We start from the raw sequence: 26148 nt of genomic DNA on the forward strand, positions 1-26148 counted from the left end.
CCTAATCACCATTAGCTGCTAGTGATAATAAAACTCTAACAGTGTTCATCTTTACAACCGGAGCAAACGTTTCTTGATAATCAATCCAATAGGTTTGAGTATAACCCTTAGCCACCAACCTAGCCTTGTATCTTTCTATTGATCCATATGCTCTATATTTTACCGTGTAAACCCATTTACACCCTACAGGTTTCTTTCCTTCAGGTAACTTCACTAACTCCCAATTTTTGTTCTTCTCCAACGCCTCCATCTCCACATTCATGGCTTGCTTCAATTTTTCATTGGTTAAAGCCTCGGATAAATTGGCAGGGATGGCAATGGTGTTTAAGCTGACAAGGAAGGCTCTATGGAATTGTGAAAAGTGTTTAAAGGGCAAGAAATGTGCAAGAGGGTATAGGGGTCGGTTTGTGCATTCTCTAACTCTTTTCCTGATAGTAATAGGGAGGTCCTGGTCATAATTGTTTATCTCAGATTCAGATTGAAAAGAAGGATTAGAAATTGTTATCTCATTCTCAAGATTTAGGTTGGAGTCTTGGACTTGCACAGATTCAAGGACAACCTTCTTCCTTCTCGAGAACACTTTGCCTTTGCCAAATCTCACACTATCAAGGGCCGGATTTGTAGGTGGGTTTACAGGAGGCTCGGGATTTGGATTTTCAGTGGCCTCAGTAGGAGGAACATTTTCAGTAGGCTCGGTAGAAACATCCATGGGATGGCTGTCTTGACACGGGAAGTGGTGAACATGGCAAATCAAGAAGCAAAAAATATAGCTTATCCTTATCTTCCATTACTGAATTCTCCCCCTGAAGATAAGAAACAGTGAAATAGGATTCTTGTTCATAGAAGGTCACATCAGCTGAGACATAGAACCTTTTTTATGGGGAATGATAGCACTTATACCCCTTTTGAGTTGAAGAATATCCCACAAACATGCATTTTAATGCCCTTGGATCTAATTTTCCCCAGTTCTGACTATGAACATGAACAAATGCCATACACACAAATATGCGAGGAACAAGATTATTTGTAGTGTGTAGGTTTGGATAGGACTTGGAAAGTACATCCATTGGACTTTTAAATCCAAGGACTCTAGAAGGCAAACAATTTATGATATGGGTGGCTGTAAGAACCACTTCTCCCCAAAAAGATTTAGGCACATTTTTCTGAAACAAGAAGGATCTTGTTGAATCGAGGAGATGACCATTTTTCCGTTCTGCTACTCCATTTTGTTGTGGAGTGCTCACACAAGAGGACTCATGTACTATTCCTGCTTTCTGAAAGTATGGAGTTAGGACTTGATTGAAATAGTCCTTAGCATTATCCGACCTAAATCTTTTGATATCGACCCCAAATTAAGTCTTTATCATAGAACAAAAATTTGGAAGAACAATGCTGACATCGGATTTCTGTTTGAGCAAAAAGATCCTGGTGACTTGAGTATAATCATCAATGAACGATACAAACCATTTAGCTCCATTTACATTAGAAATAGTGGAAGCACTCCAATATCACTGTGAATAAGATCAAAAGGAATGGAACTTCTTTATTACTGATTGGAAAAGATACACCTTTGTGTTTAGCAAGTTCACACACTTCACAATGAAAATGTTCAACCTCTAGACCCTCAAATAAAGAAGGAAATAAAAGTTTAATAATCATAAATGATGGATGTCTAAGTCTGCAATGATGAAGCCAGACTTTTTCTTTATTGGATGAAAAAGACTCTGAGACAAGAGAATGAGATGTTATGCCCTGGTAGTGTTGGATTGACTTGGTGTTTCGAGATAGTAGAGCCTATCCCATTCTCTAGCATGTCCAATTGTCCTCCCCGAATCCTTGTCCTGAAATACACAATAACTATGATTAAAAACCACTTTATAGTGCAAATCTTTAGTGAGCTTTTGGATGGAAACAAGATTTGTGGTTAGCCTAGGGACGTGAAGAACATTTTTTAACAACAGTGACGGGCTTATCTTGACATCACCTATGCCTGCCACAATAGTTAATGATCCATCAGCTGTGACTATTTTCCTATTACTTGGACACGGGGTATATGAGGAAAAAAAATTTGATGAATGGGTCATATGGTCGGTAGCTCCCGAGTCAATAATCCAGGAGCTGGTAAAGGCTATATCCGAGACATTTAATCCAATGGAGAAGGGAAGTTTACCAGAATACGCCAGTGAACAAGTACCTAATGGTTTTTCAAGATTGCCAATAAGTGATCTCACCCTCTCAATTTCTTCTTGGCTGAGATTTCCCATCTCTTGTGATGTCCCTTCATGCGGCTGCACTGCTACAATCTGGGCTCATCTATTGTTCCTCGGCTGCTCTCCTTTTTGTCCCCACTCGCGGCTTGGTGGTTTTCTATGCAATTTCCAACACCGCTCACGAATATGCAATTTTCAATGCAGTAGGTACACCATAGAGTGTCATTGTAGTCACAGTTTTGAGTCTTTGGCTGGCTGGTCCTCTCATTCTCGACCGCTGGCACTTTTTCTGCCTTTGTAGCTATCTTATTGTTGTTACTAGCAACTAAAGCTGAACTGTCAGTCCCCTTTGGTTCAAGCATTAATTCCCTTCTACTTTCTTCTCCTCGGATGAGTGCCACCACTGCATTGAAACTTGGAACTTCCTGTTTGCCAAGAATCTGAATTCTAACTAAATCAAATTCTGGATTGAGTCCAACAAGGAAATCATAAGCTCTATCTTGTTCAATAAACTCCTTCAAAATTACTGCATCATCGGGACACTTGGTCTTAATCACCCTATAATGATCACATTCTTGCCACATAGCCTTCATTTGATTGGCATATTCAGTGACAGTCCTATCTCTTTATTTTGCAGCGATCGTCTTAACTTTGACTTCGTAGACTTGGGCAGCATCCTTTGCCTTGGAGTACGTTTCTTGAATTGTATCCCATACATCCTTGGCAGTGGCCAAGAACATACATGTATTGTTAATCTCCGGAGTCATGGAGTTCCATAGCCATGCCATGATCATTGAATCCTCCTCATTCCACGCTCCAAATCGTGGATCTTCTGGTTTTGGCCCTGTCCTTAAGATGTGGCTGATTTTTCCTTTCCCTTTCAATATAGTCCGGACAAGTTGGGACCATTTAAGATAGTTTTTTCCATTCAGCCTATATGTGGCCTGAATGTTCTGCAATTCCCCGGCTTGAGGCCTAACGATTTCTGCACCCTCCGACTGTATTGTAGCTGTTGTTTCTGCCACCTCCGACATCCTCAATCAAACCAAGCAGTCCCAAGGCAATTAAGGCCGGTTGAGTCAAGTAATATCAGCGATGAAGGCTGATACAATTCATGCACTCTCTTACGAAAGCTTATTGGCAGCAGTGGCGGTAGGGTAGGAAACGGGGGCAGTTCGGGTGTCCATACAATTCCGTGCAATTTCGTACAATTTCGTACAACCGTGCAAAAAACCATACAAAGTGGCAGGTCAAAAGTTGCGGTAGCGAATCAATGGAACTTCAAAAAAATAGAATCAATGAGGCAAAAAAAAAATAGGGCGGCAGTGACACAAAATAGGCCTCCAGCAACAGAGCAAAAAAATAGAGAAGGAAACCCTTGGCGATGAAGCAGAGTTTCAGAAAACTCCTCGGCAACAGATAGAAAAAAGAAAAGAGAACCCTGCGATGAAGGCTAGGGTTTTAGAATACCCCCTCGGCAGCAGGACAGAAAAAAAAAAGGGAACCCTTGGCGATGAAGGCTAGGGTTTCCATTCCCAAAAAAAGAGCCTAAGGCTTTGATACCATGTGGAAATATTTGAGAGGAAAAATTGTATTATTGCATGACAATTACAACCGGTTTATATACAGGAGCCCTAGCCTTTAGAAACGGCTATCACATCCCATAATATGTGGGATATCACACTAAAAAAGGAAACTAAGTAAATCAACCTAATTCTAGGGAAACTAACTATTATATTCAAACTTTCCTAATTTAGTCTGTACACGTATAAAACACATTCTTCCACATTAAGTAATTGAGTCAAGGCCACTCTTATCACCTATAGATGATGCTTGACTAAATCATAGATATCTCACCTCAAGGTCAACATTACTAAGGTTGAAAGGCCTATCCACCGTGGCTGTACAAGCATCAATGAACTTAGAGGAAAGACCTAGTTGACTTACACTATAATTAAATATTCATTAGGTTTGCTCTAATTATTAACCTTAGTAATCTAAATCTTCAAGACATGGGGAAAAGAATGTAGCATAGTTTTAAATTCAGATTTTTTTCCTCCAAACCATTATAAACAAATTTAGCATCATAGAGATTACAACAAGACAAAAAACCAATAATGTTACTAGGCTACGTTTCCACCATTTATCAGCTCAATCAACATAGAGAGAAGCTGTAAAACCCAAGAAAAACTTAAAATAAGAATTTTTAAATTGTAAAATTTAATTTAAGATTTTTCTTGTGACAACGTATATTTTTTACCTTTATAATGGAATGTAAACTTCCATATCAGCGAGATCTCACGCGGTAGGCCGATGAGATGGTACATGTATTGAACATAATCATCATTATGGTTAACTGTGATCGAGTTATGTTTGAAATTATGAATTAGCATTAATTTTGACGGTTTAAAGTGTCTTGATGACTTTCTTCAAGGATCTAAATCGAGGAGCATAATAAATGGGAATTTCTAGACATATAACTTACAGAAATTTAGACGTTAATTATAATTCCTGTTATACGGACATTGTTTGATGATTGTTTAAGTTATTTCATGAATATTTAAACTCACCGATTGCTTCCATGACTTTCATAAAAATATATAATGAGGTGATAAGGTGTTTGTTGAATGATGATGTCCGCTTTCATGAATGACTTACATTAGACTCTATATGATTTAATTGAAAGTCAACCCCGGTAGAATTTTTCAATATTAGTTCTTTAGTATGAGAAATCCTAGAAGGGATTAGCACGTTACAATGTATGACATTTCCAGTCAAATATTTATATTGAAGTACCTTGAAATTATGTCAAACTTTATTTAGTTAGTACAAATGATTAGAAGATATTTGAATTAATAGACCATTATAGACAAGGCTTAGGTATAAAGTTGATCGATGGTGTAGAATGTATTTAGGTTTGACTCATGGTGTAGATATTGGAGATGACAAGATCGATGGTGGAAATTATAGATGATTTTGATTAAGTTTGATCAAGGATGGAGACTTATTTAGATGCTTTGAGAAGGCTTGCATGCATCCAACTTGTTTGAAGAATTTGCATGGCTAAATTAGGAAGTGTCTCATAAATGTGTACCATGCAAAGTATTAAGTGATAGTGATCCATGCATGCTTAAGATAATTTGATAAAATAATCAATTTGAAAAGGAGTCAAACTTGGTCAAAGGACCCCACTCTCCCTCTCTTCCTTTTCTCTCTTGCCCCACGTCCCTTCCTTGCTTGTGGTCTGATTTTTCAGCCCATTTGGAGACAAAGCAAGTCTCAACTTTACCCCTCCAAAGCCCCCATATATAAAGAATAAGATGCCATTAGAAAACCCTACCTCCCTCACTCATTTTTCTCTCTCACTCTCACTCCTCTAAGCTAGGAAAACCCTACTTAATCTCTCCCTCTTAGCCACGCCTCTTCACAGTCCAACTCTCCTTGATTTCACCCCTCAAGTCTCAAAGACATCACTTCTAAGAAGCTTGAATGGAGTAGTCCACAAATTAGAGATACTAGCAAGGTAAGTGCTTAAGATCCAAGTCTTGTAGTTAATTTTATCCTCCTTATTTGGGTGTAAACTAACCAGAGAGTGTTTAAAGGAGATCAAGAAGGTTTGGAGCTCAAAAGGAAAGGAGAACTCCAACCAAGAGAAGAAAGAGGTATAGATCTAAACTAGACACCCTATATCTAATTTTTCTTGAGGATATGTCTTATAGAAATGTGATTTTCATCTAAGTCTTGAACATGGAATGAAAATATATTTTTACGGCATGACAATATAGAGAATGAATTGCAAATAGGCTTTTGAATCATTTGACTTGAAGTTGTATTGATCTAGTTATGTTAGATTAAGCTTAGGTTGCAATCAACATTTTTTCTAACCAGCATGTAAAACATCAGATCTTGTTTAAGTTGAGCTTCAAATCTGACCTTGATATTTTACGGGTAGCAACTAGACATCATAAGCTTTCAAACAAGATATCATGGACCCTAATACGAGTTTTGTACAATTTTTTATGAATTTTTGAATCCAGGGTATAGAAACAGGAAATTTTTACAACAACCCGAGACTAAGTTGTCCAATAGGATGAGTTATGAATTGAATCTGGTAAAACTATTTTAATGGTAGTTGTCCAATAGGATGAGTTATGACATCTAAAGGACACTTGTGTTAAAATTTGAGAATAAATGGAGTACAAACGAACCCGAAAATGTGATTTAGGTGACGTTTGGTAAGGGGATTCGTACCCTGATTCAAATCATGGTTCATGGTTCGCTACAGTGTTTTCTCTCACAAAAAATACACGTAAATCAAAAATAGTTCTAATCTCATGATTCTAATCCATAAACCAAACGTCTTCTTAAAGTTTAGAGGACCTTTACCGAAAAATTAAAAACAAAAATGGAGAGTCCAAAGTGCTAAGTTACATTTTCTTAAGTTATGAATATTTAGGGGTTGTTTAGGATGTTTTTCCACCATCCCAAATGAGAGAAAACCAAAAGATTAAACTCCTTATAAGTTAGTTACCCGGTATGAGGTCTAAAACTGTAAAAGTTATAAAACCAGGACCATATTACAAATTAACAAACCTTAAGTGAAATGGGGGTTTTAGATCTCTATAAAAATGCTTCTTAAACCCAAATAACATGTTTTGAGTGAGTTAGGACTTAGATTGGAGTTTGAAATCCAATAGGCCCTTATAGGGGCAAAAGTCTCTATTTTTACCACCATTAAGGGTTAAAAAGAAATTCTACCACACCCACTATATTTCTACGACTTAGATCTATATAACAGTTGATTTTAAGATTAAATTTAAACTTAGAGGGTTTGAGTCCAAGCGGAATCGGAATTGGGCCTCTAGATGCCCAAATCAATAAAATTCATTTAGTGTAGAAATGACAACACTAAAGTCTCAAAGATTGGGCCTATGGCCCAATAATAATTTGAGAAATAGTAGAAAATAGGCCAATATAAAAAGCTTAAGAAAGTATATAGGCCAATTTTTAGTTATAGAAATTAATAGGCCATAACTTGTCAAGTTATTGTTCATAACCAGATAAGTTATGGACAAACTTGTCAAGTTATGATTCATAGCCAAACAAGTTATGGACAAAAACCGTGAATAACTTGTCAAGTTATGGTTCATAACCAGACAAGTTATGGACGAAAACAGTAATTTGGCCTATTTATTAACTTATGTAAACTATTGGCCTATTAATTTTATTTCATCTCAAGTCTTGGCCTATTTCCTTCTTTCTCCCTAATAATTTTAGAAAGACCACAAGTTAAGAAAGAATCTTATGGTTTCTTGAGTCCTTTTTATTGACTCTAGTGTCATCCCAAAAAAATGAACGACTCCTTAAAATCCACGTCTATGATGAAGTAAGGTAATTAATTTATTTTGCAAATAAATTAATTAATTAACGAATCAAGAAAATGTTTTTCTTAAAAGAGAGAAACTATTTGAATTCATTTTTTTCTAAATAATTATTAAGTTAGGATTTAGCTGATTATTTTGAGCAACTAATTGTTATTTTAAGGAAATGAATTATTTATATAATTATTAATTAGTTATTAATTAACAATAATCATAATTAGTTAATAATTTAAGTATTCCTAATTAAATTTTTACTTAATTATATTTAATTAATAATAATTAAAGGTAATTTATAATTTAAGAACACCAATTATTAATTAGTTAAGCATAATTAATTAATAATTAATCACGGTTGCATAATTATTTCTTCAATATTTTATTAAAATCTATGATTAATTATTTAATTAATTAATCAATTAATTAATTAATTAATTAATCAATGAATTAATTCAATTGTTATGAAGGTACATATTAAGAGGTTAGATTTAGTAAAGCTAGATAAAAGAGTAATTAAGCGGCCTTAAATAATTGGTCTATAAGAGTCAATTTAGTACCCTATTCTAAGGACAAGAGTACTGTGAATCAGGATAAATAATTGGCTAACGGTAGGCAAGGCAAGTATGATTGCGGACTGATTGCACACGAAACAAGTGAGTACAAACCTCACCTACAACATGAATGTGTTTTTAAAAAATATGTTTGAAAAATTACCTTTTTGTATTGTGCAAATTTTCTATAGTATGAATGATGAGTATGATGCAATATATGTCCCTTTAAAGGAGTTATAATGTTATTCTTTTGTGACATGAATGATAAGTGTAATATGATGTTGCCTCTAAAAGTATTAGCAATGATATACTCTCGTGACATGATCATAATCGCATGTTCACCTAAATAAGAAACTAAGGTAATAAAGACAAGTTAAGTGCCGTACCGCCCTCCGGCCCATGAGGATGAGAGGTTTTCCCTTGGCTCATGGGGATGGGGGGTTTAATAAGGATAAATTATGACCTTTGGTGTAGTTGGACGAAATGTTTGGATCGCTCCCCCACTTTGGTCACGCGCAAAGGGTACAAACATAGAGCCCCAATGTAATAAAATACATTTCAATAATTGAGCATAAAAGGTCATGCATATTTATATGATGTTTATCTATGCAAATGTTTTGTGAGGATATTTGTACTTATTGGCCTTTAGCTCATTAAGTTGTTCATGCTATAGGTAAATTGGGTAATTACCCACAGCTCAAATACTATTGATGGGTTGGCTAGTCGGAGTAGGGAGATGGAAACAAGGGTATTGGATACCACTACATAAATAATTTCCGCACTAAGATAATAAGTCTATTTCAAAATTTTAAGTTAAGTCATTTATTCAAATAATAAATATCCTATAAAAAAATATGTATATGTTTTAACAAGTTTGAGTTTCCTTTATTAGAACTAGAATAAAATGTATTGAGCGAGTAACCCTAAGTTTTATACTTAGGATGTTTTCTCCTAAAAAGACTATAAAGTGTGATTTTAAATGATTATTTGTTTGTAGCATATTAATGTACTAGGTAGTTATATATATATGAAATTCACTTTTAAAGTTATAGTCACTTAAATAAATAAAAAGTTTATAATACGTAGTTTGCTTAGTTACACTTAATACAAGGAAGTAAAGCATGTTTCAATTTACTGCTCTCCAAAAAAATCATTTTCCTCAATTAGCTTGATGTTCAAGTATATTTACCCACATCATGAGTGGAAACTTTTTAAGGTTTATGACGAAAGAAATTTTATGCAAAAAAAAAAATCCTGAAATTTTGATAACCAAGAGCATGATCATAATCGAGCAAGTATTTTAATATCTTTAAGTTAGCTAAGTAGTAATTTTTATGAAAAAAAAAAATCCTGAAATTTTGATAACCAAGAGCATGATCATAATCGAGCAAGTATTTTAATATCTTTAAGTTAGCTAAGTAGTGGTCTGAAAAGTCAGGTCGTTACACTGAGCCAGCCCAATCCGCGTCTGTATATGCCTCAATGTTCCGTTGTTCACTTTTCTTGAAGAATATACCCTTCCCTGGAGAACTTTTCAAATACCTCAGAATTCGATACACAGCTTCAAGATGCTCCTCACAAGGGGAATGCTTGAATTGACTGACTAGGCTTACTACAAACGCGATATCAGGTCGCATATGTGACAAGTAAATTAGCTTTCCAACTAGATTTTGGTACCGTGATGTGCCTACTGGGTCACCTTTCCCATCCCCAAGTTTCTAATTTGGATCTATAGGGGTTTCTGTAGGACGACAACCATTGTTTCCTGTTTCATTGAGTAAGTCATTGACATACTTTGTGAAACCGCAATTCCCTTCTTTGATCGAGCTACCTTCATTCTAAGAAAGTATCTAAGCAACCCTAAGTCTTTGATCTCAAACTCGGATGCTAGATGCCTTTTTAATCACTCTATCTCGTCAGTAGCACCCCCAGTCAGGATGATATCGTCCACATATACTATAAGAATGGCTATTTTCCCACTAGTAGAGTATTTTGTGAACATGGTATGATCAGTCTCTCCCTGATTGTATCCTTGTTTCTTCACAAATGAGTGAACCTTTCAAACCAAGCCCTTGGTGACTGTTTTAATTTATATAGAGCTTTCTTTAGTTTGCAGACCTTTAATCCAAATTTCTCATCAAAGCCTGGTGGTGAATCCATGTAAACTTCATCCTCCAAGTCGCCATTAAGAAACACATTCTTCACATCCAATTGCTATAGGGGCCAGCCAAGATTGGCGGCAATTGACAAAAGTACTCACTTTTTTAAGTTTTTCCACGGGTGCGAAGATTTCAAGATAGTCAATACCGTATGTTTGGGGGAAACCTTTGGCCACCAAGCGTGCCTTGTACCGCTCAAGTGAACCATCGGATTTGTATTTGGTGGTGAATACATTGTATTTGGTGGTGAATACCCATTTGCATCCAACTGTCCTCTTCTCTTTTGGCAATTCCACTATTTCCCATGTTTTATTTTTTTCAAGGGCTCTCATCTCTTCCAGAATAGCCTCCTTCCACACGGGAACCTGTAAAGCATCCTGCACTGACTTTGGAATTTCCACAGAAGACAATTGTGATGTAAAAGAAAGAAAGGCAGGTGACAGATTTTTGTAGGACACAAAATTTGACAAGGGATGTTTGGTACAAGTTCTAACTCCCTTTCAGTTAGAAATAGGAATTTTGAGAACATACAAACTAGACCCAAATTGAATGGACTCTGAGTTAGGTAAACTGTCTTGGACATGCTCAATATGAGAGTTACCTAGAGATTCTAAGGAGTTTTCATCTGTCTCTGGTTCAGACACTTAGCACTGCTGAGGGGCATTGGTCTTATTACTTTGAATTTGTTTACTTCGTGAGTAGACAAGGAGATCTTTAGTACCTGTTGTTTTTCTAGTGTTGTTTTATTAAGATCAGTGGGTGGCTCAATAGAATTTGGACTAGGGTTTTCATTAGTCAAAACATTAGTTCCTGTATCGATAAGTGTTGGTCCATCAGATTCCAATGTAGTTTTATCTGGTTGAAAAACGTCTAGGTATTCGAGGTCTTTGAGGCAGTTCTGAGTTTCAAAAAATGATTTAGACTCAAAAAAGGTGACATCCATGGTAATGAACATTTTTTCTGGAAACGAGATCATAGCATTTGTATCCCTTTTGAGTTGAAGTATAGCCTACAAAAACACACTTTCTTGCTCTCGAATCCAATTTGTCACGGTTATGAGCATGAATGTGAACAAAAGCAATGCACCGAAATACTTTTAATGACAAGTTAGAGGATAACTTAGATATAGGGAAAATCTTTTGGAACACATTTAAAGGTGTTTGAAATTTTAAAATTTTTGTAGGCATTCGATTTATAAGATATGTGGCTATAAGAACAGCTTCACCCCAAAGATACTTAGGAACCTTATTGGTGAACAGTAGAGCTCTAGCAACTTCTAAAGGGTGCTTGTTTTTTCGTTCAGCTACCCCATTTTGTTAGGGTGTGTCATTACAAGAACTTTAATGTATCACACTCTTTTCTAAGAAAAAATTTCCTAAGATGTTAAAATAATCTCTGCCATTGTCACTCCTAAAAATTTTTATTTTTCTTGAAACAGTGTTTCTGTCATGGCATAAATTTTTTTGAAAATCTCTTCTACTTCAGATTTGTCCTTTAGCAAATATACCCAACTTACCCTAGTGTGGTCATCAATAAAGCTAACAAACCATTTTTTTTTTTCAGAAAGTGTTGGAATCCTAGATGGTCCTCATACATCACTATGTAAAATGTTTTAATGCTTGATAAGTTTTTAGAGGGAAAGATGAACGATGATATTTGGCTAATTCACAAATCTCACATTTAAATAAAGATGGATTTTTATTGATAAATACCCTAGGATAAACATGCTTTAAATAATGAAAACTTGGATGTCATAATCTATAGTGCCATAGCATAATGTTATTGTCACTAGAAATTGAAATAGATTTAAAACAGGTACTTTGATCTTGTCTTCCCGAGTCAGTTCCATCTTCAAAGAAATAGAGGCAACCACTCTCTCTAGCACTGCCAATCGTCCTCCCCGAGACTAGACTCTGAAATTCACAGTGTTGTGGGAAAAAATTAGCACGACATTGAAGATCATCAGTTAACTTGCTAATGGATAAAAGATTACAGGAAAGTTTAGGCACATGAAGGACATTATGCAAGGTTAAGGAAGAGGATATAATAATGGATCATGTCCCAGCTATTGCCAAGAGAGAACCATCAGCAATCTTGATCTTTTTGTTTCCTGCACAAGGATTGTAAGTTGAGAAGAAATTGAAGCAACTTGTCATATGATCAGTTGCTCCAGAGTCTAAGATCCAAGAATTGGTTTGACTAGAGTTGACACTAAGGAGAGCATAAACAAACTTACCTTTCTAAGCGAAAGAACAAGAGGGATTTACTCTAAATTGTGGAGATTGGAAAAGTTTGTACAAGTGCTCTAGTTGTTTCTTAGAGAATGGAGACACTTCTAAAATAACTTGCTGCCCTTGATTTTCTTCCTGTGAGACTTGGAGTGCCCGGTTTTCATTCCCAAATTTCTTCTTCCAATTCGGAGGTTTTCCATGAATCTTTCCAACATATCTCCCTCGTGTGCCACAATTTCTTGCAGTGATCGCACCAAGGTTTCTTCTTTTTTTCCACTATCGGTTTCTACGCCTCTTGATACAGGCGTCGAGTTCTCAATTTCAGGTGTAGATTTTGGTTCTTAGGTTTTAAGAATCACCTTTCTCCTGGTTTCTTCCCTTCTTAACTCAGAAAACACTTCACGAAGGGACGAAATAGGTTTTTTTGCGAGAATCCAAGCCCTAACTTCATCCAGGTCACGATTGAGGCCTGCCAAAAACAAATACACACGATCTTGCTCCTTTTCGTGATTTTGAAACTACCATCGAGACAGTCTCATTCATCATTGTAACATTGGTCCAATTCTTGCCACAGTGACATCATCTCATTATAGTACACGGTGACTTCATATTCCCCCTGTCTGGATTGCCATAGTTTGGTTTTTAAATCAAAGATCTGAGATGAATTTTCTAAATCAGAATAGGTCTCTCTTACTACCTCCCACACATCTTTTGATGTGGGTAAAAATAGGTAAGGTTTACCTATGGTCTATTCCATTGAATTGATAAGCAAGGCAATGATTAACGAATTTTATGACCTCCATGTGTGCAGCTTAGCATCTCCGGCCGTTGGTTTCTTCTCTTCGCCAGTCAGATACCCGAGTTTTCCCCTTCCATCAATCCCCAACTTTATGGATTGTGCCCATTCCAAGTAACTCTCCCCATTTAACTTGTGGGATGTTAATTGGAATGAAGTATTATGGGAAAAAGAATCTGTTCCACCACTCGTTGAGGCAATTCCTATGTTGGAACTTTCTGTCGTTGCTTCAGAAGAATCAGTGGTTCGTCTAGCACCAGTCATGGTTGTTTTTGCCATCAAAGATTTAGATCAAGAGCCTTGCTCTAATAACATATAAGTTAGGAGGAAGGAAATTGAATAATTCTTCTTATTATTATTGATAGAAAAATACTAGGATTTATAAGTAAACATGACAGCAGCCCTGTCATTGAATCTCATAATTCTAGCAATAGATAAATCCTTTAATTTAAGGGATAAACACTAACTAATTAAGTCATAAACACTAGCTAATTCAAACTATGGAGATTCAGAGATATCCTTATCTCCTTATTTTAAAACAAACAAATTCTATCTAAATAGCAATAAAATAGGAAACCTAGGCCTCGTTCACTTCGCGGATTCGAGTTTTCAATTCGAGCTGAGATGTGACATTTTCAGAGAGCTTTTCACTGTAGCAGAAAACGTTAGATGTGACATTTTCTGAGAGCTTTTTACTGTAGAAACCTAAAACTGAAAACTCGAATCGGTGAAATGAATGAGGCCCTAATGTTCCTAACTATTCGACATAGAGGCCCAACACAATCTAGTAGCTAGATTGGCAGTGATGTCAACTTTTGTCCAATGTTACCCAAACCACTAAAAAAATATTTAAAAAAACAACAAGAAAACAAAACAAAACAAAAGAAACAAAATTTTTTATCTAAATTATCTATTTAGTGATTGATTTTATTTTATGTTGTTTCCTTTCAATTTATTGTTTGTTTGTAGGCTGTTTAAATTGTTAAAACTAAAGCTCACCTACCAAACCATTAAACCAATATCAAACTGTCTACCATTGTAAAAAGTTTGAAGGGATTGCTGCTCCAATGACGATCTTGTTATTAGTTTGAACAAAACAAAACAAAGCGAGTTGCAGCTCCCAGTAGCTTGACACGCATCTGTCTACAAAATTTAATATCAAACACTTCATCAATAATTATAAAGTAGACATCAAATGTTACTATTTTCACCAAAAAAATGAAAGAAAGGAGAGCAAACTGAATAAGCTTGTCGTGCAATATGCAAATTATCTACGATAGGTTTCTCCATATAACTTTAGGCTAATCTAGAAAGGCATAAATGGAAAATCTCATTGGCAATCACATAACAAGCCAAGTCAAGCTACATTACATTAGTGTACAATCACTGTCCCACGACCAAAATCTTCTCGTAGCACTTTCTTTCTCACTTTCTTTTCTTTTGACAAGAATGCCACTGATTTTGTTACAGCAATAAAGAAACGGTTTTACATGCTTGTTGACCAGCTTTAACTATAAACAACCCCTATACACAAAACTATGCCCTATACACAAAACTATGCCCAAACGTCGATCAGTCATAAGATTTGAAGATCAATTACAAAAGCTCTCCCTAAACTATATCCCTTGTAACACTTTGCCCCTCTCTTTGAAATTTAACATCCGTTCCCCCTGAACAATGAAATGTTAACAAAAAAGCACCCCCATTAGGTTTTTTGAGGGAAATTGACATGTAATTTGTTATTTTGGGGTATTTTGATAGCTCTATGGTAACTTAGTTTGAGTTTAAAACTAATTTAAATTTGAACTTTTAATTATGATGCATCTATTATTGATTGAATGTAAGCTAAAATTTTTATGAATTTTGTTGGTAGAATAAAAAAATTTATGAAGTTTTTTTGAATATCTAAATTAGTTTAGATTCAAATTAAATTTTAAACGATAAAATTATTAAAAGACCCTTAAAATAGCAAATTAAATGCAAATTTCAGTTAAAACCTAATTGAGGGGCTTTATTGTTAACATTTCATTGTTCAGGGGGAACAAAAGTTACGTTTTAAAGATCAGGGGTAAAGTGTTACAAGAGGTATAATTCAGAGGAAAATTTTTGTAATTAATGCTATTTGTGATTGATAATATTTTTGATTGATAAGTAATTAGTCACATGTGGTGCCCAAAAACATCAATACTGGCCTTTGCTCCATAATATGGGTCCCCATTTACAAATACAACAGCATGCTATATATATATATATATATATATATATATATAAACCTACAATAAGCATTAACATGTTATCACTTATTATATAGTCTCTTGTTTTGATTCAAATATAGTATAAAGAACTGTAGAATACCCACTTCCAATTATATGTGTTTTTGATAAACTTATAAGGGTAGAATATTAATTGTATGAAAAACCCAGATGATATAATCAACCCTTGCAATTGATGTTTCTTGGCTGCTTTTTCATATCTTTCCTTATACACCTAAAATGACAGACGATTGGTTACCATGAAAGGAAAAATTGAAATTACCTGCCCTTTTTGAAGCAAGCTTTTCAGTGGATGGGTTCTTGTTTTGATTCAAATATACTATAAAGAACTGTAGAATACCCACTTCCAATTATATGTGTTTTTGATAAACTTATAAGGGTAGAATATTAATTGTATGAAAAACCCAGATGATAATCAACCCTTGCAATTGATGTTTCTTGGCTGCTTTTTCATATCTTTCCTTATACACCTAAAATGACAGACGATTGGTTACCATGAAAGGAAAAATTGAAATTACCTGCCCTTTTTGAAGCAAGCTTTTCAGTGGATGGGTTCTAAGAAGAACAATTCCACCACTCAATCAAAGGGAAAACTTCAGCACCATAAACTCACATCTAATAAACACAAGAATCACATGACTTTTTATGTGAAAAATTAAAGAATAAAAAGACTATGGAAAACAGGATAAGGTTGAAGAAAAGAGCACATATGCTTTGAAAGATTAAAAGGCAGAATCAGAAACCCAAAAGGGGTCTTTGATGTCATGCACTGAGTAGTCGAATAACTTGTGACACAGGAAAGACAATCCTTATAGTCGTGGTTTTAGAAGCAAAGAATTCTATAAATCTTATAACATATTATACTTAAAGCTGGGATCCTATTACAAAGTGTCAAATATCTAATTAGTATGAAACCAAGAATTGACAAAACCACGTGTGAAAGGAGTTATGCACTTTTAACATTTCACCACATGCGGATCTAGGAAAAGTAGCTAGAATTATGACTTATATAGTAAGAAATGATAGTAATCCATGTCCAAATCTAAATATAACAGAGTGAAATGAAAAGAAACAAATAAATAAACAAAAATAAACAGTACCCATACTCATGAAATTTTCAGTTAAAACTTGTTTATGGTTGGGATTTGGTTGCACAATTATTGGGAGCCTATGATTTTTTGTATCAGTAGATTCTTAGGTTTTAGCTCTTTGCTAGTACTTCTAGGTTTCAATTTTGGTCGACTCCTTGTCCCCTCTTGTACTTTTTGTTTTGCATAAATAATAAATTTTTTCCTATATTAACGACAACAACAAAAAAAAAGAAAAAAACAGAGAGAGCGAATATGATGATTATTATAAAACCGCACATGGAGTTGAGCACTTCTAATATTTCTTCACATGTGGGATTCACAAAGGAAAAGCCACAATTATCACTTACTAAATGAGAAGTTATAGTAATCAATGTTAGTATCTAATAGAAAAAATGTCTAAACTAAAATGTGAATGAGAGTGAAAGGTAAAAGGTACCCAGGCCACGCTCTTTATTTAATTGTAATACCTTTGATGGGGTTAATAAAAGAAAAAAATTGTCCAACCTTTTATCAAAATTTTGTCATTCCCTACTACGTTTTTAAGAATGTGTCACATATTCTCTACGTTTCACAAGTAACGTTAAAATTATCCCCTATGTTTTACAAATCGCATTGAAACCTTCTCAGAGATAAAGGGAACGAGTGAAGTATTTCTGAAAACAAAGTGCAAAATCCACCATTTTGACGAAATACAAAGAGGGTTTTAAGCATTATCTCTGATTAAATTATGATTCATGATTTTAAAACAAGCTTGAAGAACACATAGCAAACAAATCATGATTCATGGTTTTAAAAGGAAAGAATTCTTTTCACTAATTATACTTACTGCTAAGATCCAATCAGTAAACTCACATCGATTATGTAAAACTCTTCTGACAAGTAACAATCATAACCACAGCATGAATAAGATTAGTATAAGACAAAAATAGACAAAGCACCTGTGAAGGAAGTTACGCAATTCAACACAAAGAATAGCCAGAATTGCAACTTATTTAATAAGAAATGATAATAATCCATGTTAGTTACAAAATAAATGTACCAAACCTAAAATGTACCTAAGACTACGAAAAAAAAAAGAAAAAAAAAAAAAAAAGAGTACCCACACTAACCAAATTTTCAGTTAAAACTCTAATTCCTCTGTTTTACTGATGAATGAGAAAGCATGAACAACACATAGCAAAAAGAAACATTTAGGGTATGTTTGGTTGGAGGGAATGGAATGGAAAGGAAAAGCCATTCCATCAAATTCCATTGTTTGCTTTCATTTTTTGGGTTAGAAAGGGCTTTCCGTAGGAAAGCCCATTCACTCATTTTGAGTGAATGGCCATTCATGTGGGGGGGTTGTGGAATGGCTTTTCCATTCAGCCCATTTTCTCATTTTCTCCGTATTGTCCCCGAGGCTCAAGCGAGAAGAGAGAAACCTAGGGCTCCCATCGCCGTCGCGCCCATCCAAGCTCCGATCGCTGTCGTGACCACCCAAGCTCCCATCGCCGTCGCAACCCGAGCCGTTCTTCCGCCGATCGAGTCTCGCCGGACCCCTTCCTTTTCGGCCTTCCTCCACTCTATTTGGCTCGTTCAATCTCGTCCTCGTATTTCGATTTCCTTAGATCCGGTTGTAGCTTCACCGGCACCTCTATTTCCGGCAAGGTCAGGTCAGCCACCCTTTCTCCTTCTTCACCACTCGCCTCACCTTCTACTTTGCCCGATTGGGTCCTCTCTGGCCCTGCATCACCGCTCTCTCTCTCGCCCTCATTCTCATCACGACCCCGTTTACCGATCCTGTTCACCTCTAGTCTTCCACTCCCGGACCTTCGTCTGCGTCTCTCCTCACGACCCCGTTTACCGATCCGGTTTCTTCAGCTTCGACGCTCTCGAATCCGATTTCGGATCACTTGGCGTCCCCTGGTGTAATAAGTGTTTTTTTCGCTTAGATATGATCTCATTTTGGAATTTTCCGTTTGGTAATTGAAGATTAGACGATTAGTTTTCCGGTTTTGAATTTTTGTTTTGATCTGCGGATTAGCTAGGTTAACCAATTATATCAGATTGTTATTAATTGATGTTTATTTTCTAACAATTGATTGAAGTGGCAATGATCTGGGAATTTGCTGATGATTTTGAATAAGATAGTTTTATTTCTAGTTTATTAGTGATGTATTTGGATTAGTGGAGCCTTAAAGCCTCTTTGTGTGTGTGTGTATATATATATTTATGTAGTTTGATCCCAACATAAAATTTGAGATTTTAAATTGTGCTGCTTAGTTACTGGAGCTATCAAATGCAGAAAGAATACTGCAAGGGCCCCTAACATTTTTATACCAACTCATATGGAGATTCATAACTTGGGCAAAATCTGAATTTAATTATTTATCTGAATTTGTTGCACCCAATTTCGGTTTTGTGTAGTCCAAAAGGAGAGAAATTTGATAATTGAATTCTCAATTTTATTGTTCCAACGTTATTGTATACACTCAATTGTATATATGTAGTTCAATTGATTATATATATATATATATAATCGTGGATGTTGCAGGCATAAGTGTGGCAAGTTCAAAACATGTTTTTCATGCTTTACTTGCCACGGTAGGATGTTGCAGGCATAAGTATACTATGTTCGTTTTCACTTTTTTTTTGTTTTACCACGGTAGGATTGCAGGCATAAGTGGATGTTGATTTTATGCTTATTTTTATTGACTATAAGTGATATTATGTTATGACTTAGTGATATTATTTACAAGGGATGAGATGTTGATTTTTAAAAAAAATCTATGTATGCATTAATTATTAAGAAACTATAGTGTGACAATATTGCATAAAAATTGTATTGACAGGGGTTAAAATTATATTTTTCACAGAACATATAATGGTAGATGTCAAAAGTTATCATATTTAAGCTTCTGATAATTTATTATTACATAAAAATATCAAATATTATTTTTTTTATAATTAAAATATAGTTTTTAAATTACTATCTTTCAAATAAAAAGTTTTTTTCAATAATTAAATTATGTTTTACTATTTTAATTAATTAAAATATTAAATTATTTAGGATTATTAATCAAGGGTATTTTTGTCAAAATACAATTTTTTCAATTTCATTCCGTTATCAATCAAACAGCATAATCCTCATTCAGGTGTTGATTCCATATCTCCAATCAAACAATGGAATCAGTTTATGATTCCAGCGCATTCCAATTCCATTCCCATTACCATTCCCATTACCATTTTCATTACCATTCCGTCACTGTAACCAAACGCACCCTTAATGTCTCAGCAAAATATTATAAGATCTTTTTAGTGAATAAATAAATAATAGGAACGTGAAAAAGAAAACTTACCACTGTGCCTAACTAAGCACGAATCTTCCCTCGACAACACTTTCTCATAGCCTGAACCAATCCATCCAAAACCAATAAACGTTTTTCTGATAGACTAATTAATTACTTTACTAAATGAAGTAAAATTATATTCATTTTCCGTAAGTAAATGCGCATGAACAAGATTTTCTCATAAACCAAACAAAATAAAGAAAGAAAGGAAGGAAATGAAAACCTTGCAAAGCGTGTGCTTGGTGGTGTGGTGAGAAAGGAAAAATCATACTAAAATGAATTCTCTTCTTTGTTTATTTAGCTTTATGAAAAATTTTAGAAATACCTACAAAAATTAAAACGTAGTGTAATGTTTTACAGAAAAACTAAACCTAATATACACTTCTCTTATGCACTTCTCACTGTCTATATTTCTCAACAAAGAAAGACAAAAACCCTAAATCACAATAGAGTGAGCGTTCGATTGACCAAAACTTGCAGAATAATGCATTAATTTGAGAAACAAACACATAGATAAATACAAAGAAGCAGAAAATCATGGCAAAATCAACAAATGAGAAAACGAAAAAGTAAGGGAGAAAGAACAGAAAATGAAAATCTCCAAAAACCTAAAGGTAAAACTCAAATTCGCCGCTGATTAGGCAAAATCTATTCAAGAAAGGAAAGAAAAAATTTACCTTCAAAGCAATCACAGTTCTCAGCCTCCTTAGCCACATCGAGGACCGAGTCGATCAACTCATCGCCTTCGGTGTAGTGACCCTTGGCCCAGTTGTTTCCGGCGCAAGACTGACCGAAGACGAAGTTGTCCGGCCTGAAGATCTTGCCCTAGGGCCTAGATCAGACGCTGTCCAATTACAGGTACAAAACCATGAGAAGATATCAATTACAGGTACAAAACCTTTCGCAACTTTAATCTTTATTGCTTTCTCCCCTGGTTCTTACAACAGACAACCATCCCAGAAATGATTATGAGAACACTACTAACCCCAGTAAAATGTGCAGAAAACTTAGAGCGAAGAGGACTACTGATTCAAAAAACAGTAAATTAATTGAAAGTTCTCAAGGAATTCAAAAGTTCGCATGTCATTTAATCAAATGTGGAATTCAAAAGTACTCTGTATAGAACAACGATAAACATACCTAGTGAAGCAAAGCCATTGAAGAAACAATAAAAGAGTTGCTTTAACAGGAATAACTTATTCGACTAAACTTTTCAGTCTTTGTACAGACACGGGCATGTTTATGAGAAAATAAACAATTATTACAGTACAAATTCAAAAAAAAAAAATGCCAATCAATGTGAATACATGGACGACAAAGCCATTATAGTAGCATTACTCTGTTTTGTTGATACAAAAGCTACAACATTTTTGATAAAGAATACAGGACGACACATGAACAAAAAAAAAAAAAAAAACCCAAGAAGTAGAAAAATAGAAAAGCAAGAAAACAAGTGTAAAATTGATTCATCGTCAATCTTCTGACAGTAAAATGAAAGATGACCAAAAGTATAAATTGTAGAATTTACAGGGTACAATTTTGTGTCACATAGCTTCTCTTTTCAATCCAAGTCATGTTTGTTTGCTCTTTAATAGAGGATAATACTTAACGATAAAAAAGAATATGTCATGCTCTTGATTGTGAATATATTATACTAAAAAGTAATGAGTGATTCTGGTTATACAAAAAATAAAATAAACTTGAACCTAAACCCATAGACAAATAAGACGATGAGAGAAAATAAACAAAGAAACAATTTATCAAGGTATAATTTTAATCTGATTTGAACAAAATTATAAAAAAAAAAACATGAAATCTTAATCTTAAAGATTTAATATGTAGAAATAAAAAGTTACGACATCAAAATATTTACATACCTTATCTAAGCTGGTTATTAATCTTGTTAACTTTCATTAGAAACATCGTAAGACACCCTAACAAAATTGTACATACAATAAACAAGTAATACTTGCTTCAGAACTCGGCAAGAGTATTAGTAAATAAAATAATGTAGTAGTGAACCAATTTTATTTAGCCCATGTAGAGTATGTTGAAGAATTCCTCAACGAGGTCTTTCCAGTAAACATTATACTAATTAATTAAGAAAATGATCAAAACCAGGTATTAGAATGTAACGGACTCAGAATGAACATTTTCTTGAATATCAAGTCCATAAAGACATAAAACAACATGAAGCCTAACTCCCTATTCTACTGATAAACAGAGCCACAGTTTGTAATTCGTAACAGGCAAGTCATCCTAAATTTCAAAAAAATTATAAATAATATAATGATTTATAAACAATAACACAAGGCTCTCAAGATGATACATGTAACTAATAAACCCTAAAGAGTCCTCTGTACCGAATCTGGGAAAACTCCATTCATGAAAGTTGTTAATTTTGTGAAGAACTATAATTTTTTTGTTTTGACCTTGTACTGATTCTAATATCTAAGACTAAGGGTACTTATGACTAGTTGTTTCTTTAGATTCCTATGTGTAAAAAGACATCATTATCTGTAACTTTCTCTTATCAAATTCTTTATCTTATTCTCAAAACTTCATTTCCATTTCCATTACCAATATACCTTTCCTCAAATCCCGACACCATCCATACTTTTTTTTTTCGTAATTTTTCTTCTCTCGTAAACCCAAACCATTAACTACTGGTTTTTTTTATTTTAAAGGAGTTTAACTCTTTCCTTTTTTTATTTTAAAGGAGTTTAACAGTTTCCCCTTTTGAAAATATCCTGGTTTATAGAATTTTGTATTTAAGTGTACCCCACTCAAATGAAATCATTATATATATTAGAAACATTAACATCCAAGCTATACATTAAACTCATAATATTTAAACTACATTAAAATTATAAAGTCCTATTCATTGAGAACGATGTGTTTAAGAACATAAAATCAAGATTACATTTTATCCAATGTACTCAACTAAATAGTGACAAAAAAATAATACTTAGACAGATCACTTAATCATGTAGCGATTAGCATAAAAATATAGATTAAATTGCATGTGCAGTATCAATAGAGTGACAATATATACATAAAAATATTGTAGAGTAAGTGAGCAAGAGAATGTACCTGACTTTTTTTTTTTCTTGAAGCGTTTTAATTTGTTTAATTAATGAGAACTAAAAAGGCACTCTAAAAACACGTTTCAAGAAAATAACTGTATTATATTACATTTTTTTCTTTTCTTTCTGTGCGGAATTCAGAAAGTGGAAGCAAAAGTAATAAGGTTGATAGAGATAAAAGAAAAGAAAAGCACAAAATATCAAAAGCGATGCTTTATTTTAATTGGTTGCTTTGAAACTGGAAAGGTGCTCACATTAGAAAGAAAAGAAACTGCAATGAATTCAGCAAAGTATGTTCTTTCACTTTTGCTTTTGCTTTTTCTTTTTCTTTTAATTTTGAATCTTTTACAAAGGTAAAGCCACAAAGTTGATTAAAAAAAAAAATCAAAGAACAAAAGGGCTACATTAAAGAAGCGAATTTGGAAAGTAGTAAGTGTTTCATAGAAATAAGTCTTTTACTTGGTTTTTAATTTGAGGCTGAAGAAAATTATAACAAATGATTTTTTTCCCTTTTGCTCGAATAAAATGGTAGGTTGCTTCTAGAAAAACTAGGAACTAACAAATCAATAATTTAAGATGCGGGTTGGGTTTCTTTTCATTGGAACTTGTCTTCTATGAAAGAGGAAAAGCACTGAAACATAAGATAAATCAACAAAAGGAAATTCAGTCGGAATGAGGTTGTGCAGTGACAACATATATGTATTACCTTAATGTTTATCACTCATTATACTTACTGCTAAGATCTGATTAGTAAGCTCACACCAATTATGCAAAACTCTTCTAACAAGTAACGATCATAACCAAAGCACCAAAGCCTGAATAGGATTAGTATAAGACAAAGAATAGACATACCACCCATGGAGTTATGCAATTAAACACAAAAGAATAGCCAGACTTGCAACTTATTTAAAAAGAAATGATAGTAACGATGTTAGTTACAGAATAAATGTACCAAAAGTAAAATGTACCTAAGACAGAGAAAAAAAAAACAAAAAAACAAAAAAGAAGAGTACCCACACTCACCAAATTTTCAGTTAAAACTTAAAACACTAATTCCTCTGCTTTACACATGAATGAGCAAGAGCAAGCATGAACAACACATAGCAATAAGAACCTTTTGATTTCTCAGCAAAAAATTATGAGATCATTTTAGTGAATAAATAAATATATAGAAATGTGAAAAAGAAAATTTACCAATGTGGCTAACTAGCACAAATTCTGCACTCGAGCACACTTTCTCATAGCCTGAACCAATCCATTCAAACCCCATAAACGTTTTTCTGATAGACTAAGTAATTAAGTTTCGAAATGCAGCAAAAATATATACATTTTCCGTAAGGCAAATGAGCATGAAAAAAAAAAATTCTCAGAAACCAAACAAAAGAAAGAAAAAAAGAAAGAAAGAAAGAAAGGAAAGGAAAGGAAAGGAACACCTTGCAAAGCGTGTGCTCGGTGGTCTGGTGAGAAAGGCAAAATCATGCTAAAATGAATTCTCTTCTTTGTACTATTAAGCCTTATGAAAATTTTTTGAAATAACTACAAAAATTAAAACGTAGTGTATGTTTTACAGAAACAGAAAAACCAAACCTAAAATACACTAGCAGAATAATGCATTAATTTGAGAAACAAACACATAATATTTCTGGAATTTCATCACTTAACTAAATATAAAGAAGCAGAATATCATGCCAAAATCAACAAACGAGAAAACGAAAAAGGGAGAAAGAACACAAAATGAAAATCTCCAAAAACATAAAGGTAGAACTCAAATTCGTCACTGATTAGGCAAAATCGATTCAAGAGAGAGAAAAAAATTTATCTTGCGTGCAATCACAGTTCTCAACCTCCTTCCCAGCCACATCGAGGACCGAGTCGATCAACTCATCGCCTTCGGTGTAGTGACCCTTGGCGCAGTTGTTTCTGGCGGAGGACTGACCAAAGACGAAGTTGTCCGGCCTGAAGATCTTTGCCCTAGGGCCTAGATCCGACGCTGTCCATGGTTCTGGGCTCATATCCCTGAGGACGGCGCGTGGGACGAACCGCCCGCAACTGGCCTCGTTGTAGAAGACATTGACTCGCTCGAGTTGTACCGACCCATCGAGTCGATCCCGTGCTCGGCGCAAACCACTTCCCAGAACTTGGCTCCGATCTGGTTTCCGCATTGGCCTCCTTGGAAGTGAAGGATCTCTCTCATTTTCGGTGTTCTGAGTACGAACGAGTTACTGAGTTCTAGAGAGAGAAAGAGAAGGGAATATTGGAGGAGGGAGTGAGAGAGAATGGTTTGTGTTTTGATCTGTGAGTGAGAGAAGAGACCGAGGTCTGAGAGGGAAGAAATGGGTTTTTTCATAATTGGGGAAGGAGGACGTTTCAACGGCTTCAAAAACTAAAACGGTAAAATGAAAGTGATGGTGCCGTTTGCTTTAGGGGGAATTCGAATTTTGATAAGAGAACAGAACATTTTTTAATATGAATTAGGAGAGAATTTTTTTTTTCTCATTTTTTATAAAAAAAGAGAAATTAGGAGAGAATTTGGAACGACCGTAACGAATCCGGAGCATTAATTGTGTTGACTGAACGAGATTGAGGCCTCGCAGTAAAAAAATTTAAAAAAATTATCACATTTAATTTTTTTTATTATAGTGAAAAGTTTTTAAAAAATATCACATCTCAACTTGAATTAAAAACTCAAATTCACAAAGTGAACGATGCCTGATTTTGTTTAGATTTTACGTCTGTGATTGTATCTAATGTTATGTGGCAGAGTTAAGGGTGGCAATTCGTATCACGTGTCGTGTTCGTGTTGTATTTTAATCATTTTTTAAAATTTATAGTCAATCTGAACACGGCCTGTAACACGAAACTTTTTAAAAACCGCAATACGAACATGACACGACCACTTTACTGATTGACACGACACGTACGAAAATGACCCGTGACACAAAATTGACCCGTGAATCTGAAATTGACACGAAAATTATATATTTTTATTTAGTTTTTTACATATTAGAAATAACTTAAAATTCATAACACGCTAAAATACAATA

The 26148-nt window shown here is 34.5% G+C and overlaps 2 protein-coding genes across 3 annotated transcripts; one reads left to right on the forward strand and one right to left on the reverse strand.

Annotated features, from left to right (window-relative positions):
- Positions 1-17888: 17888 nt before the first annotated feature.
- LOC21398649 lies at positions 17889-18674 on the forward strand. 2 transcript variants are annotated; one of them, XM_024176123.1, is made up of 2 exons: positions 17889-18017; positions 18124-18674. In XM_024176123.1, exons 1-2 carry the CDS (start codon positions 18010-18012, stop codon positions 18656-18658), a joined length of 543 nt encoding a protein of 180 aa, XP_024031891.1. In that variant the 5' UTR covers positions 17889-18009; the 3' UTR covers positions 18659-18674. The 2 variants fall into 2 exon arrangements, with proteins under 2 accessions (XP_024031891.1, XP_024031890.1); XM_024176122.1 differs by having other exon boundaries at positions 17889-18013; positions 18120-18674.
- Positions 18675-20749: 2075 nt separating this feature from the next.
- Positions 20750-25266, reverse strand: LOC112094645 (tubulin beta-2 chain-like). Its single transcript, XM_024176118.1, has 2 exons — positions 24939-25266; positions 20750-20862 (listed from the first exon to the last, which is right to left on the reverse strand). The coding sequence occupies exons 1-2, from the start codon at positions 25264-25266 to the stop codon at positions 20750-20752; spliced, it is 441 nt and encodes a 146-aa protein (XP_024031886.1).
- Positions 25267-26148: the final 882 nt, after the last annotated feature.

The sequence above is a fragment of the Morus notabilis genome, unplaced genomic scaffold, assembly GCF_000414095.1.
Source record: "Morus notabilis unplaced genomic scaffold, ASM41409v2 Scaffold240, whole genome shotgun sequence".
Classification (NCBI taxonomy): Eukaryota; Viridiplantae; Streptophyta; class Magnoliopsida; order Rosales; family Moraceae; genus Morus; species Morus notabilis.